The sequence below is a fragment of the Orycteropus afer genome, unplaced genomic scaffold, assembly GCF_000298275.1.
Source record: "Orycteropus afer afer isolate SDZICR_OR568_19922 unplaced genomic scaffold, OryAfe1.0 scaffold00008, whole genome shotgun sequence".
In the NCBI taxonomy this organism is placed as follows: Eukaryota; Metazoa; Chordata; class Mammalia; order Tubulidentata; family Orycteropodidae; genus Orycteropus; species Orycteropus afer.
In genome coordinates, this window is record NW_006921595.1 from 15270899 (window position 1) to 15287569 (window position 16671).

General features: G+C 37.2%; 1 protein-coding gene across 1 annotated transcript in view; it reads right to left on the reverse strand.

Annotated features, from left to right (window-relative positions):
- Nucleotides 1–16671, reverse strand: part of DNAH11 (dynein axonemal heavy chain 11) — a 455361-nt gene that overhangs the window by 385092 nt on the left and 53598 nt on the right. The window contains 6 exon segments of the mRNA XM_007946592.1: nucleotides 44–436; nucleotides 596–700; nucleotides 4521–4716; nucleotides 5330–5454; nucleotides 6095–6232; nucleotides 13084–13200. Coding sequence (XP_007944783.1) covers nucleotides 44–436; nucleotides 596–700; nucleotides 4521–4716; nucleotides 5330–5454; nucleotides 6095–6232; nucleotides 13084–13200 — 1074 coding nt within the window.

A 16671-nucleotide genomic window follows, 5' to 3' on the forward strand; every position in this document is an offset into this window, starting at 1 on the left:
TTAAATAATCTTCTACATATATCAAAACCTTAAAAGAAATTACCTCTACCAAGTTGTGTATCCTGCAGCCATCTTCCTGGATTAACTTGTATTTTTTAGCAAACAAATCAGCCTTGTCCTCCAAAGTAAAGGCAGTCTCCTTTCTGTGCTCCCTCCGGGGAAGGAGGGTACACTCGGCCCAAGCTCTCATCATCTGCTGGATCACTTTGATGTTGCTCTGAGTCTGCTGAACTCGGTGCTCCAGCTCACAGACAGTCATCTTCACCTCCTTGACGTACTCCCAGCAGTCGTCTCGCCAGGTAAGCGATGTCGTGGCTTCCTTCAGTTGGTCATCCACAGCCCTCAGTTCATCTTCTATCAGTGGATATTCAACTTCCAGAAGTGTCTGTCTCAATTTATTATACCCTTGCACAAGAAGTTCAAGACTTCCAATGTACTGCACAAAAGCAAAGAAAACCCCAAAACAAAAAAGTGCCAAATATGTTATAAGTGTCAAATACATTTTCTCTACCTTAGACGCATAAACACACCATTTGTCCATATGTTAGCAAGGAAAATTCATTCAAAATATGGCCTAGTACCGAAAAACACAAACCTTTAAAATTGTTTTTCTTTTCTTGAAGATGGCTAAGGCTGAATCTGGTATGTCTGACTTCTTCCACATCAAAAAATATTTCACTTCTCTCAATACAGCTACTAGCTACAGGGGGAAAAAAATAAGCAAGAAGTATTACAAATATTAAGAATATAGTTCTAATTTAACACAAATTTAACTTAAAGTTTCATTCAGTGATCACTGTGTTTAAAAACGTCAAGGCAAAGCAGTTTTTGTTTCAGATGTTCTTCAAAACTCCGACAATCCATAATGCTGTATAGGTATAAAAAATAAAAGTCTAAATCACTGACTTTAGTCCACAGTCAAAGAGAAAATTTGAGCAAAAGACAGCAATATGCACACTAAGTTCTGGGATGGAAGGCCACAAAAAGACCTGTATTTTCCCAGTACTGTCCATTCTATTGTCATACTTGTTTTGAAAGTACAATATTCAACTTATAGGCCTATCTATTACTTGGCTCAAAGTTGAACCACCGGAGTGAGTTCAATTCCAGGCTTGAAGGATGTCTAAAGGCATAATCTTGGAGGTTTCCACAGTCCCTATCAGACCAGTAAGCCTGGTCTTTTCTATTATTTTGAATTTTGTTCCATTTCTAGTTTCTAATGTAATTAATGCATTAGGGAACAGGTTGACCATACCACAAATTGTGTCAGCAAGAAACATTAGAAATACCACAAACTGCACCCAACTGAACCCTAAAAATTAGGAACATACAAAATGCTCACATGTACACCTCAAACATCTAATTTACCTGGATGTTACGAGCCACACGCATGCCTATCTGGTATTACAAATTTCTGTCTGACTCCATAATACCTTTGTTTGACCATGTCGCAATAACTCATAAGTTGTAACCATTCCCCATTCCAACACCTACTTCCATCAGCAAACTTCACACCTTTATCAAGGTAAAGTACCTTATTTATTCCAATATTCATGTATTTCTTAACCACTTAACATGCATGAAACTGTTACTGCTTTTATTAGGTTCCTATTTATTTGTGTGTCATTGACAGTTTGAGTGCTGTGTCCCTAGCTCCAATTTTTCCCATAATTCCTGTGCTTTTTATTGAGCATTCATTCATTAAAGGAAGAAAACTAAACCTGTGGCCTCAAGTAGATGCCAATTCATAACAGACCTATAGACTGGAATATAACTGTCTCACAGGGTTTTCAAGGCTGTTATCTTTATGTGAGGTATTTTAATTAAGGCTAGGGATGGGATCCTTTTTTTTTTTCCCCCATGGTTACATCCTCTTTTGCATTTTATTCAACAAGGTAGATTGACACAGTGGCTGCAACGATGGACTCAGGTATAGCAAGGATCATGAGGCTCACACAGGACTGGGCAGTGTTTCGTTCTGTTGTACATACGGTCACTATGAGTTGGAGATGATTCAACGGCACCTAACAACAACAACAATCTTTATGGAAGAAGACTGCCATATCTTTCTCCAGTAGAGAGGCTGGTAGGCTCAAACCACCAACCTTTCAGTTAGCAGCCAATCACTTAACCACTGTGCCACCAGGCCCCAATCACTCATAGTGGAGTCATTTTTAAGGGATCTATATGCTGTGTTGTAGCAGAACTGACTATATACACAGGTTCTGGGAGAAAGACTACACAGTATCTCTGAGGGTAAATCAGTTGACTTCCCTAGGTTAGTACTCCATATGTTAACTATTATAATATATTGTGTGCATTTATACTCTCAGGTAGAATTATATGAACTACCCCTAGCCACTCCTCGGAAGGAAGGTTGGGCAATCCTACTTCCGTAGTGATACTGCCTCGGAAACCCAAGGAGGGGTCGCTATGAGTCAGGGCTGACTCGACGGCACATAACAACAACAACAACCCCTAAAATATCACAGGACTTTATTTTTTAAATAACTTTTAATTGTAATTTGAGTGAAAGTTTACAGAATGAATTAGTTCAACATTTCATAGACATTTGTAACATTGATTGCAATCCCCACAATGCAACAACACTCTTCTCTCTTCCTTCCCTATGTTTACTATTTCTACTTGTTATGCTTTCTTATCCCTTCCTGCTTTCTGAGCTTTCTACCCAGGCAAGTCCTGCCCTTTGATCTCATGTGGTTGATTGCTCTAAGCAGTGTGTACCTCCCTGATGTTATTATTAACTTATAGGCCTATCTATTATTTGGCTCAAAGTTGAACCACCGGGAGTGAGTTCAGTTCCAGACTTGAAGGTGTCTAAAGGCATAATCTTGGAGGTTTCCACAGTCCCTATCAGACCAGTAAGCCTGGTCTTTTCTATTATTTTGAATTTTGTTCCACATTTTTCTTCCTCTCTATCTAGGACCTCCTACTGTGGTCCCTTTCAGAGCAGTCAGCAGTGGTAGCCAGCCACCATCTAGTTCTTCTGGTCACATGATTGTGGAGGCTGGGATTCATGTGGTCCATCAGTCCTTTGGACAAATTGTTTTCATGTGCCTTTCATTTTCTTCACTCTTCTTTGCTCCAGATGGGAGACCAAGAGTTGCACCTTAGATGGCAGCTCATAAGACTTTAAAACCCCAGCTGCTACTCACCAAAGGAGAATGTAGAACCTTGTCTTTATGAGCTGTTATGTCAATTGACCCTGATGTCCCTGGTATCTCAGGGCTTTAGTTTTTATAACTTGATTTTATAAAATCAGAAGGTAACGATCATTTTCAGTTCTCTAGGTCATATATTTACTTATATAGGCTGGGTTTTATAGAATGAAATGATGCTTTGGGGAAACATATCAGAATAAAGGAGCACATTATGACTACCAAACCCAGTGAGGCTAACATTCCCTCATCCTAGGCACACATTTATGCTGGCGTAAAAGGCTCTAGGTAATTACTAGTAGTTAATATATAGTCTTCACTGTCTAAAAACTCAACCAGATGTTTAAATACTCACATATGTTTTTGTCATGGAAACTTATGAGGAGAAATTCATATATTCTTGATCTTTACTATAAAAGCATATTACCACTATATAAACAGATTTATTTTGTGCCTCTTATTGATTAAGGCATTTGGGTGCTAACCAAAAGCTTGGTGGCTCGAATCCACCAGCTGCTATGCAGAAGAAAGATTACGCAGTCTGTGCTTCCATAAAGATTTACAGCCTTGGAAACCCAATGGAGGTCACTATGAGTCAGAATTGACTCGATGGCAATGAGTTTTTGTTTTTGTTTTTTTTATTTATCTAACAAGACACCAGATTTGGAGATAGTTTGTTTAAAATATGTACATATATTACATGATATTTCCTTTTGTTCTATGGCCTATCACAGGATAACAAAGATTTATGTTCAATAAAGGTAATCTTCATCCTGGATATTATTTAATTTCTAATATTACTATTGATATTAATATGTTATATTTTTAGGAAAATTGCTTTATGAAAATTACCATCTAGTTAATCAATATATTAAAGCTTGTTGTCTCTTTGAAAGAAATTGTAACAAATCAAAATTTGCTATTTTCCATCAAAACCATGACTATCTCTCAATTAACTAAATATATTGATATATGTGTTATGAAGCCTGAAAGTGTCTAATCATATACTAATGATTCAATTAATTTGAGCAAATATTTATTAAGTGTTCCATGAGCCACACACAATGCTAGAAACAAAATAGAGATGAAATGATGTGGACTATACCCTCAAGTAGCTCCTTATCTAGTGAGGACAAGGCCAATAAATAATTAAAAGCGAAATAATAAAGAGCAATTAATATAGAGTTTGGGGAACAAATTTCTAAAACATAGAGGTACAAGAGGTCATTCACAGTTCTATTCTTAACAGCACTGATATTTTAAATTAATTATACCATTTTAGAAATAAATAGGTAATAAATATGGCATCTATAAAGCACTTTAGGAGAATCAAACCCCTACCTTTGGGTCAAAGTTGACACTGAGAAGACCATCTATGGCACTTGATTTAATCAAAGGTTGATTCAAATTGAACTCACAGATTTCATCCACACTACTTTTCCATTCATTATAGATACGATTTTCAAATTGTTCTAGCAAAGCTGTCATTTCAACATACTTCTGATAAACCAAGGCATCATCAGGACTTTCCAGGAATCTGTAGGAATACAGTTTTTATACTCTTCCACAGCTTATCTTCAATAACATATATATGAAATATATATATATATATATGTGTGTGTGTGTGTGTATATAATATATATGTGTGTGTGTGTGTGTATATATATATATATATAATTCAGTATTAACAGGAAGAGAAACAAAGGACAAATAATCCTGTGAATTGTTTTTTTTTTAAATACATAGTTATGAAATGAATGGAATGCCAATGATTTTACTAAATGCCAAAAGCAGCAAGTCACCAATTCTTATATGCAAAGATGAAGATCTGCATAATAAAATGAGTATTAGTTATTGGAGAAAGGAAAAACAATATGAAAAAAGGTACCAACACATTGTGAGTGAAAAGGAAAAGCAAAAAGATAAGAATCTGACAATATGGCAACATATGAAGTTATAAGGATCCCATTAAAAATATTCTAAAACCATTGGAATGAATCCCTCTTAATGAACCCAACCAAGACAGATAAGCAAGGCAACGACTCTTTTAAGTGCTAGTATGTACAGCTCACTGCCCCATAAGATATATATGTGTATCAATCATGTATCATTAAGGACAATTTTATCATGAAACAAGTCTAATTGCTTACAGATAACGAAGAGATGTAAAGTTTGACCAAAACATCTCAAGTCGTTCAAGGACCTCTCTGGACCACTTGATATTTCCTGAGGTAAATGGCATATTCTTGTGAAGAATTACATCACCATGTTCAATCTGTAAGTTGATAGTTTGATGAAGAGGAAAAAAGGTAATTAGAGTGGCTTCTAAACTTGTAGTAATTGTTCATTCTGATACTTTTATAGTCGAAACATATAAAACACATATGTTAATAACTTAATTATTATATTTATGGTCCTGAGCCAGGTTCTTCATCTCCACAGGCAATCCAAAGCTTAAAAGTTGTAGTGCCTATTTCTAATCTTTATATATATTCAAACACAATTCTAGTTTATGGTTATTACACCCCCAACACATGTACCCCAGAAAAAAAATATATGATGAGGGAGCACATGGCATATTTAAGGCAGTATAATCATTCTGGATGATACTGTATCGGTACACACATGGCATTATGCATTTGTCAAAACCCACAGGACTATACAACACATATTGTGAAGCCTAATGTAAACTATGGCCTTTACTTAACAGTAACATATCAACGTTGGTTCATCAACTATAACAAATACACCACACTACTGCAAGACGTTAACAGGAAAAATACTATGCAGGGGAGAGGGATACAGGAGTTCTCTGTACCTTCTGTACAATTTTTCTGCAAACCTAAAATTTCTCTAAAATATAAAATTCATCTTAAAAAATACCATAGATGTGCTCAATCTTACCCATCACTTACCTGTTTTGTGTGTTCATTATATAAGTGCTTACACATACCCAACTCTGCATTAAACATGTGCACTAGCGTGTTATAATGTGGGCTGAAAATTTCCATGACAACTGGTTTCTCTAGAAAATTCCCAAATACGGTCAAAAGCTATAAAAATCAAAGTTTAAGAAAGGTTAAAAACTATCAATTTTTATACAAATATTCAGTTCACTCTTTCCCTCATTTAACTTCTGACATGACTAGAAATTGAGCCAGAGTCTACAGCCTTAAAAGTATCTGGTAATGCCTCAAAATTTAAAACTGCTGGTTGCATCTCCCTAAAATGTTTATGCATATAGCAGACCAAATTCTAGGTGTAAAGTAGTTTCACTTCCTCAGTGGTTAAGTCAAGAAATGAACCACCGTCTGTCAGCAATTCTTGCCCATAGCTAATAACCACTTCCTGTTGGGTGTCAAGAAACAATACAGAAAATGCTCTGTGGATATAAGAACAGAATCAAGATTTATGCACTTGTTATTTGTCCCTCTCTTCCATGTATCTATTCTTTAGGTATAAGGCTGCTGCTCCCATACCCCACACCTCTCGATCACACCATCAATTAATTATACCAGATATACCAGTCATAGTGGCTACCTTGCCCAGAAATTCCAGTTCCTCCACCACTAATATTCTATACCACATGATTCAAAAGCCCTAACACAGTGGACTGTGCTTCGGTGGTCACCTGTTTCAAGGACAACCCCTACAATGACAAACAGTTCCTTTAACATGAATGTCGTGGCTCAAACAAATATCTTGGGTTAATCAGATTCTTCAGTAATAGTGTCAGAGCATGGTAGGCTGAATGAATCCAGGTAGACAGAAGTTATGAGTTAGCAAGCAGAAACTGAGTTAGCAAGCAGAAACTACTAGCAAGCAGAGGAAGCCAACTGATAGTGGGACAGAAAATAGAAGACTAAAACAGCATCACACTACCAGTAAAGCAGAAGAGGAAAGTGCTACAAACTCTTCTTGCTCAGCCAGTGGAGATCCCTAGATCTCAAACTAACCCTCCCCGCCAGTTCCCACCAAGCTAAGCCATGCAGTGAACTTAACCTTGGAGTCCCATGAGCTCCCTGTATTATTTACCACTCCATGTAGACTCTTTTGTGTAGTAGCTTAAGATGGCTTCCTTTCCATGTAAGCAAAATAAAGTAACTAGAATATATTTCTATATGACAAACGTTGATAAGACGCTATGTTCCAGGCACTCTATTTTAAGGGCTTTAGAAATGCTGTAATTTTCACATTCTCCAATGAGGAAACAGTTCTGCAGAGGAAGTAACCTGTCCACCATCATACAACAAGTGGCAGAGCGGAGTCTGAAACCAAGCCCTGACAGCTGGGGTCTAGGCCGTCCTGTTTGCTCTCTCATTGGCCAAAGTGCCATATACGTTATAATATTTTTTTTATTTGTTTTCCTCAGGTAGACTTCATAGTGTGTTAGTTATTAGGCCTATTCTGTAGACTTTAAAAAACAACAAAAAAAGATGTTTCCTCAAAATAAACATTTTCAAGGTGGCAGCATACTGTTTACCAAATTTTGTGCCTTGTTAGCCACGTGGCAAAGAAACTCACTTTGTTCTTTCTCTTATGGAAATACCAGATATCTCCAAAAATTTACTTTAAAAAAAATTCATGAGTATAAACATGTCCATAAACTACATTATTCACTTAATAAAAAAGCAACATAATGAAAAAATTTTACAAATTAAAATGTAAATCTATGTTTTGGGGACCAATTTAGACAGTTACATTCTGACTTTTTCTTATAACATTAAGTATAACTACTGTAGAAACCATTAAATTATTTAAACCCCTTGGTTAGGTGTTACATACCAAAATGTAAATTATTAACTTTCTTCTTACATCCATTGTTTTGTTAAGTTTGGACTTTATGTTAAAATGCAAAAGGAAACACTGCCTCACAGATTAAACAAAGAAACGTACCCCAACAATAGAAAGGAAACACTTTTATTTCACAACACTTTTTTTCAAACAATTATTGCATTGATCACAATTGAAATAGAACACCAGAAGCTTCCTAGATAAATCTCATCTTACCTGTGCAATGTGTTTTTACCAGTTGCCATCGAGTTAATTCTGAATCATGGCAATCCTATGTGTCTGCAAAGTAGAGATGCATTCCATAGAGTTCTCAAGGCTGTAACTTTCAGAAAAGGAGCCCCGGTTGCAGAGCTTAAGTGCTTGGCTGCTAACCACAAAATGTTCTAATTGACCATCTGCTTCACAGGAGAAAGATGTAGCAGTCTGCTCTTGGAAAGATTACCACCTTGGAAACCCTAGGGGCAATTCTACTCTATCCTATGGGAGTGTTCCAAGTCAGAATCGACATTGATAGCAACGGGTTTAAGCTTAATTTTTCAACCTTTTTTTCCAAGTGCCTCTAGATGTATTTGAACCAACAATCTGGTTAGTAGTCATCCAGTCAGACTTAAAGTATAAAGAGGAAAGACACAGAAAAAGATACTCTTATGAAAGGTTGCAAAGCCAGAAAATAGTAATAAGAAAAGTCTCAACCTTTTAGGGAGTAAATATTACTATTACCTCCCACTGGGTTTCTAAGTGGTAAATCTTTACAGAAGTAGATTGCCCTGTCTTCCTTCCATGGCGTGGTTGGTGGATTTGAACTGCCAACCAGTCAAATGCCTTGGGCACTATGCCACCAGAGGTCCTTCATAAAAGATTACAAACATAAAAATTACCATCCAGGCTGATTTAAATTTAAATTTAAATTTAAATTTAAATCTCCTGTTTCTTGTGATGGAGGCACTAAGAGCTATTTTATGAAGAATATAGAGATCTTCCTTCATGTCAGACTCAAAAGATTAAAATTGATTCCATCTCATTCTTTCCCTAAATACCCCATTTGAGATCTGCCACTTTTACTTCAATCGTCTTCTACTTCTCAGTTACAACAGAAAACATGGCTTTTCATAACTGTGACCACTGTTCAAAATAGTACATTTGTATTTTTCCTAAGTTTGCCTTTATCACAGTTTTTTTAAAAATCTGTTGATACCTTAACTAAACACACTTCACAATTTTATAGCTCTCAATCATATTGTGCATAGACTTTTCTAGATGCTTTTACTTATACATTTGTAACTTCATATATATAGATACACTGTAAATTTTAGAAAGCCATCCTATTAGTTGTTTGAGGCAGGGGTGGAGTGCCTTTTATTTTTGTTTGCCATGAGTACCAGCAGTTTAGAATTTGTAGTACTACAGTGTTATACCAGAGTAGGACAGTATTGGGTTCCCATCCCTTTGCTGGCCATACCTTTACCAAGGGCAGGTACAGAATTGTGGTTTTCAGAGAATGGTATACAAGTAATTCTTCTCCGAGAAATGGAAAATGGTAAGAATTCATCATCTTATACTTTGTCATTTGCCACTATTCTTCCTGAAATTTCCCCTCATTAAGGAGCTCTGCTGGTGTAATGGATAAGACGCTTGGCTGCTAACCGTATCGTCAGTCAGAGGTTCAAATCCACCAGCTGCACTGCAAAAGGAAGTTGGGGCAATCCATTTCTGTAAAGATTTACAGCCTCAGAAACCCAACGGGGGTTGCTTTGAGTCAGAATCAACTCGATGGTAGTGAGTTTGGTTTTTTTTTTTTTTCTTTTTTTAATGTGTTCTTTAGACAAAGTATCACCATCCTTGCTGCTTCTAAGGAGTACCCTGGCTGTACTGCTCGGAAGACAGATTTGTTCTCATTCTTCTGACAGTCCGTGGTATATTCAATATTCTTTGCCAATGCCATAATTCAAATGCATCAAATCTATTTTGGTCTTCTTTATTCATTACACAGCTTTCACAAGCATATGAAGCAATTGAAAATATCATGGCTTGGGTCAGGTGCACCTCAGTTCCCAAGATGACATCTTCGCTTTTTAATACTTTAAATGGATATTTTGCAAATTTGCCCAAAGCAATATTGTCATTTGGTTTCTTGACTACTGCTTCCATGGATATGGGTTGTAGATTCAAGTAAAATGATATCCTTGACAACTTACATCTTTTCTCCATTTATCATGGTGTTGCTTATTGGTCCAGGTGTGAAGAGAGGCCAGTCCCTGGAGAAGGACATCGTGCTTGGTAAAGTGGAGGGTCAGTGAAAGAGACAACAACCCTCAATGAGATGACTTGACACAGTGGCTACAACAGTGAGGACGGTGCAGGGCCAAGCAATGTTTTGTTCTCTTGTACTCAGGATCTCTATGAGTTGGAACCAACTCGACAGCACCCAACATCATGTCGTTTGAATCGTCATATTTCCATCAATTCACCTATTCTCAAGATGTCGTTAAATAACTGCTTTATACAAGGCATTGCAGAAGGCAATCCCAACAAAACAAAAAGTGTAGGATAATACCTTGCCCTCTTGGAGCTTATGAGGGCAGGATCTTATTTTTTTCTGTAAACAAGGTATGAATATGTAGAAATTAAAGTATGTGGCAATAAGGAAAGATAAAAAATCATATATGAATGGTTATAGAAGGGGATCTTGGTGTCATCTGAGAAAGCTTGAGAAGTAGACAGACTTACTAGAAAAGCTAAGGGTTTCTAAAATTGAGATTTCACTCTATTCTTTATTCCAGTTATTTATGAAAACCTTAAAGTAAACTAATTCCAGTAACAGAGACCATGACAGAATACTACACTACCGTTAAAAAACGTATATCATTCAATTGTTACAACAGTAGGAAAAATATTTATTGCTAGGTGGAAAAGATTACAAAGAATATAAGAATATGATGCCATTTTCAAAAAGGAATATGTACATATATTTACTCAAATAAAAAGTACTGGCAATAGAAAATGTTAATAGTAATTTCCGAGAAATAGAATTACAGGTGATTTTATTTTAGTAACAACAGGTTGTATGTTTCAGTTAACATAATAACAGTATAGTTTCATCGAAGAGTTCTTAACTAACAAAGAACTCTTTGGTTCTCATAATTTCTTCATGTTAAAATGCTTGAATAGGGTTAGAGCCCTCTAGTGCCTTTATGACTGTCTGACCAACTCATTCCAGTTTGAAGGTCAAAATCAAACACAAATATCTTCTATAAAGTCTGTGTCAGCTATATTTTTGCACTGCCATTTCCAGCAAATTGTGACCATCACTCTTTTGGGGGTCACCTAATTACTAGTTTACACTTAACTTGGAATTATCTTCTTTGTCAAGCAAGTTTCACATGGCATTCACATTGCCCATGTTATCAGGAAAGATGCTTTCCCTGTTCGCAACTCTTCATGCACATACGCTATATTGCATCAATTCTAATAAATCATGTTTCATGTTGTGGCATCTCTGAAATTGTAATCATTATACATTATAATACTTATTTGACAGCATTAATTTTCTCTTTACTGATACACAAATAATGGTGTCTTTGAGAATCAACGGTGTCCTGTACCGATGAAATACAGAAGGTAGTCCTCAACTTACGAAGTATTCAAGTTACAATGAACAGCCCTTACAGCCATCAATGTTTTTGGAGTATTGCATCTTCCTGGGAGAAAATTAAAGGAAAATGCATGCTGGGAATATGGGAGAAAATGCTGAGTCATGAGAATATGCTCCAAGCATTCAACAAGAATAATATGATGGAGGAAATTGGTGGAAAAATCATCCATATGGCAAGAATGCTGAATTTAGAACTTGGTATTACATTGTAGAAAAGCTCCTAGATCAAGAAGGGGAAGTGACAGATAAGGACAATGGGTTTTGAAGAGCAAAGAAATGCTGAAGAAATAAAGGAGGAGGAAGAGGAAGGAGAGGACTTGTCGAAAATTTGACAACGAAAGGATTAGCTGGGATTTTTCAAAATTAAATCAGGGCTTTAGTTGCTTGAAAACATGGACCCAAATGCTGATTGTTTTGCTAACTTCAATAGACAGATTCAGGAAATGAAATTATTACCATGAAATATATGGGGTAAAGAAAAAGGGACCATACAGACAACACTCACTCATTTGCTGACTAGAAAAGCCATCTCCAATTCCAGGGATAATTCAGATGATCCAGAACCTTCCACAAGTAGAGTTAATACATCCTTGGCAAAACACCAATGTTGTCCAATGCCTCATCATCTGAGTACATTTTTATGATTTGTCTATTTTTTAATGTATGTATGCATTTGGCTGCTAACCAGAAGATTGGTGGTTCAAACCCACCAGCTGCTCTGCCAGAGGACGATGAGGCAATCTACTTCTGTAAAGATTTACAGCCTTGGAAACCCAATGGGAGTTTTTATGAGTTGGAATTAACTCAATGATAGGAGGCTTGTTTTTTGGTTTTGTATTAAAATATGTCTTTGAAGTTTATGTGTAATGTTTTCAATCCCAAATACCAGATTTATAAAGATACTGATAATAAAAGGCAACAATAATAGAAATTTTTTAAAAATCTACTATTCAACTTATCAGAACCCACTTATGAATGATAGAGTCATCAGAACGGAGTCTCATCATTAGTTTAGGATTATCTACGTATAAATTGCTATTTGTTTCAGTCAGGGTAATAAAATAGCCAAGTGAACCCAGCATATGTAAACAATATATGAACCCAATATATGTACAGAAATTTCTTGGCTTCACACATTTTGAGCTTTTCACTGGGACTTAATTTTGAATCTTTATCTCATAGACCATCCCAAATGTTGTCTAAAGGTAATGAGAGCTAAAACAATGTGAACGCAAGAAAAGATCAATAGCTAAATTTCCTAAAAATGACCCTGCCTGAGTAAGCATCATTATTCAGTAGCACATTTGAACTTCATTATTCAATGAATGGAATTGGAAGGGAATGTGAGTAGTTAATATTTTACCTGGATCATAAAGGAACGTATTCACTCCTTTAATCTAACAGTCTAAATTATTCATTAGTAAAACATTTTTATGGTAGTTTTTTTTCAGAACTAACCTTAAATACAGCTTCTAAACCACTGCAATTAAGGAAACCTTCACAAAGAATTGTCCCAAGCCTTATGTCAAAATCCAAACTTTTGGATTTAAACACCATATAATCCTCTTCAAATTCCTGTAAAATATAAAACAATGCATTAGTTTCTAGGAAGGAATGCAACGGTGAAAGTAGCCATCACATTAGCACAAACTTACTTTCTCTATGAATTTATTTTTCACCTCAGGATTCCAAGGAGGATCAAGAAAGAGCTAGACTGGACTGAATTTTCCAGGAGCAGCTCCTTATAAGAGCACTGAATGTTTAGCATTGTCAGTCCACATTTTCAGAATCCTAAACAACAGCTCAGATTCCAAACCCATCAGTGCTTTGGCCCATAAACTCACAAAGGAGCACACATCTGCCCTCCTATTCCCAATCCATTGTCATTATAAATGAAAAAAATATATATTTTCAGGGGGAAAAAACAAACAACCTACCCTCATTAAAACTTTAGTACATCTATCAGATTAAATAAAATTTATGTTTGTGTTATCACAGACCAGAAAACCTACATGGAAAGGCGTATTTCTTCAGGTAAGAACAAGATCCACAGGTCTGTAAGAAAGCATCATTAGTGAAACAAGGAAACAGAATACTCTGACATTTTCCCAGTTTCTTATTAATATGCCGTTTACAACCTCCAGTTTCCTCCTAATACATATCCACCCACTCCCATAATTAGAAAGAATGAAATGGTGAAAGAATAACTATCACATTCACAGTCTTGAGTGAAGTCCCAGAAATTCAGAAACTCCTTGGTACTTGCAGTCAAGCAAGTGGGTGCCACAACCTAATAAAATCCTTTGCTACCCCCATAAACTAAGCCTCCACCTATTAATAATAACAGTAATAATGATGATGATGAATAACTTTCATTTAGTTGTTTTAAATGCTTTATACTATTAACATACTGCTTTGGAAACCAAAGGAGGGGTCGCTGTGAGTCGATATGACTCCATGGCAGTGGGTTTGGTTTAGTTTTTTGGAACAGCAGTATATAACATTATATAGGAACTGTTTCAAGTGCTGAGGAGCAAGGATATCTCCTTGAGGACTAAGGTGCGCCTGACACAAGCCATGATATTTCCAATCGCCTCGTATGCATGTGAGAGCTGGACAATGAATAAGGAAGACCGAAGAAGAGTTGATGCTTTTGAGCTGTGGTGCTGGCAAAGAATGCTGAAAGTACCATGGCATGGACTGCTAAAAGAACTAACAAGATCTGTCCTGGAGGAAGTGCAGCCAGAATGCTCCTTGGAAGCAAGAATGGCCAGACTTCGTCTCATCTATTTTGGTTACGTTGTAAAAAGGGACCATTCCCTGGAGAAGGATGTCATGCTTGGTAGGGTGGAGGGTCGACGAAAGAGGGGGAGGCCTTCAACGAGATGGATTGACACAGTGGCTGCGATGATAGACTCAAGTATAGCAGGGATTGTGGGGCTGGTGCGGGATCGGGCAGTGTTTCGTTCTGCTGTGCATGGGGTCGCTATGAGTCAGAAATGACTTGACGGCACTTAACAACAACAACAAGTATATAACATTGTTGTTAGGTGCCGTTGGGTTGGCCCCTGACTCATGGGGACCCCAATGTACAACAGAATGAAACACTGCCTTGTCTAGTACCAGCCTTATGATTGGTTGTGAGTTGGACCATTGTGATCTATAGAGTTTTCACTGGCTGATTTTGGAAGTAGATTGCCAGGCCTTTCTTCCTAGTGGCTCTTAGTCTGTTTGGCATCACCCGACAGGCAGGCAATGGCCACACAGGAGGTTCAATGGCTGGGAACTGAACCCAGCTCTCCTGCATGGAAGGTGAGAATTCTACCACTGATTCAAAAATGCCCCCAGTATATAATGTAGGTAATAATATTACCTCCACCATACAGGTAAGAAAACCAATTCAGAGAAGTTAAATAATCGCCTAAAGTCACACCATAGGTAAATGGCAGGACTAGAATTAAAACCAGGCAACCTACCTCCAAAGCCCACACTCCTAACCATCGAGCTAAGTTTCAAAGTAGGAAACCTATATTATATGGAATTTAAGATACCCCGAAAAACAAAGAGTAACAGCAAAGCACCAGAACCTCATGTACCATAAATCACAATGCTGTATTTACCATCAAGAGGAAGTCTTCATTTCTCCTAAAGTAGAGCCAAGCTTTCTCTTCATTCAGGGGTCACTGACTTTTAAAAGTAAACAAAACTTCCCGACAAGTTTTAACAAGCCTAATTACCCCTCCTCTTAGTATGGTGACAAAGAACATACAACTTAAGATCTGCAAACATCACTTGGATACTTAGTTAATAAGTAATAACTCAAGGAAAAAAAAAATGCCAACCTCCATCCCTGACACCTCATTCTCTCTCACTCACTCCTGATTAAGAACTTCCAGTGGGACTTCCTCCCTGGGATGGCCCACAAGGAATTCACAGTTAGCTGGTGCAAATCTGAACTCATGGTCTCTATAAAGCTGCTCCTCTTCTGACTGAGCTTCTGCTAAGGGTGATGGTTGAGTAACATGATGAACATAAGCAATGTCACCAAACTGTACACAGGCAGATTGTTGAAATGGAAAGTATTTTGTTATCTATTTTTCACAAAATAAATAAAAGCTGAGCCTGTTCTTACACACTCCAACAGAAACTAAGGCAGCCTCCTTCACTCGTCTCTCCATCATGTGCTATCACAATCTTAGCCCCCGCCCCAACCACCAATCTTTTGAATATGCCCAGAATTCTCTATCCCTACAGTCATCACTCTGGTTCAGATCACCCTTACGGTGTTTCTATTAACTACTCTTTTTGCCTCTAGACTTGTCCCCCTCTGATTCATTCTCTAAACTAAATCATCTTTCTAAAACAGGAATCTTATCTCATCACTCACTCTCTTACTCATAATCCTCCAAGATCAGAAGTCTTAGCATAATCTATAAGGTTCTGCAGGATCTGCACCCTCCTTACCGCACTTCAACTAGTTTTCCACCTCTCCTATTTTTCCACTTTAGGGTCTAGCCACACTTGCCTTATCACAATCTCTTTCTTCATAAGACAATTTTCTGCTAATGAAATATTATCTAGGGAGGATGCAAGGCTCAGGTATGTGGAAGACTTTCAGGAGCCGAGCAGATCTCCGATACGTGCTGAATCCGGATGGCTTTTGTGATGCGTGCTGAGTTAGGAGGAAGTTTCTGATACCTGCTGAGACTGGAGGGTAGATAAAGGCCCTAAGGAGTGTTTAGAATTCCAAAAGTCTTGTTAGTATTGCTGACACTAAAAGGTTTCTGGTTAAAGATTTTTCTGGAGGCTACTAGGACTCTGGCCTCAGACTCACATTGGTATTACAGACATGAAAAAATAAACCTGGCCTCTGTACTCATAGAGCTTAAAACTCAGTAGAGAACACAGGCAATTCTAATACAGCACCCCAAGGGCTAACCTGAAAAGCACAGAGCCTTTGTGAAGGGCCCCTCTCAGGAGGAGGTGATAAGTAAACAAAGAACTAAAGGACAAATAGGATGCATTAGTGGAGAGGGGTGAAAAGAA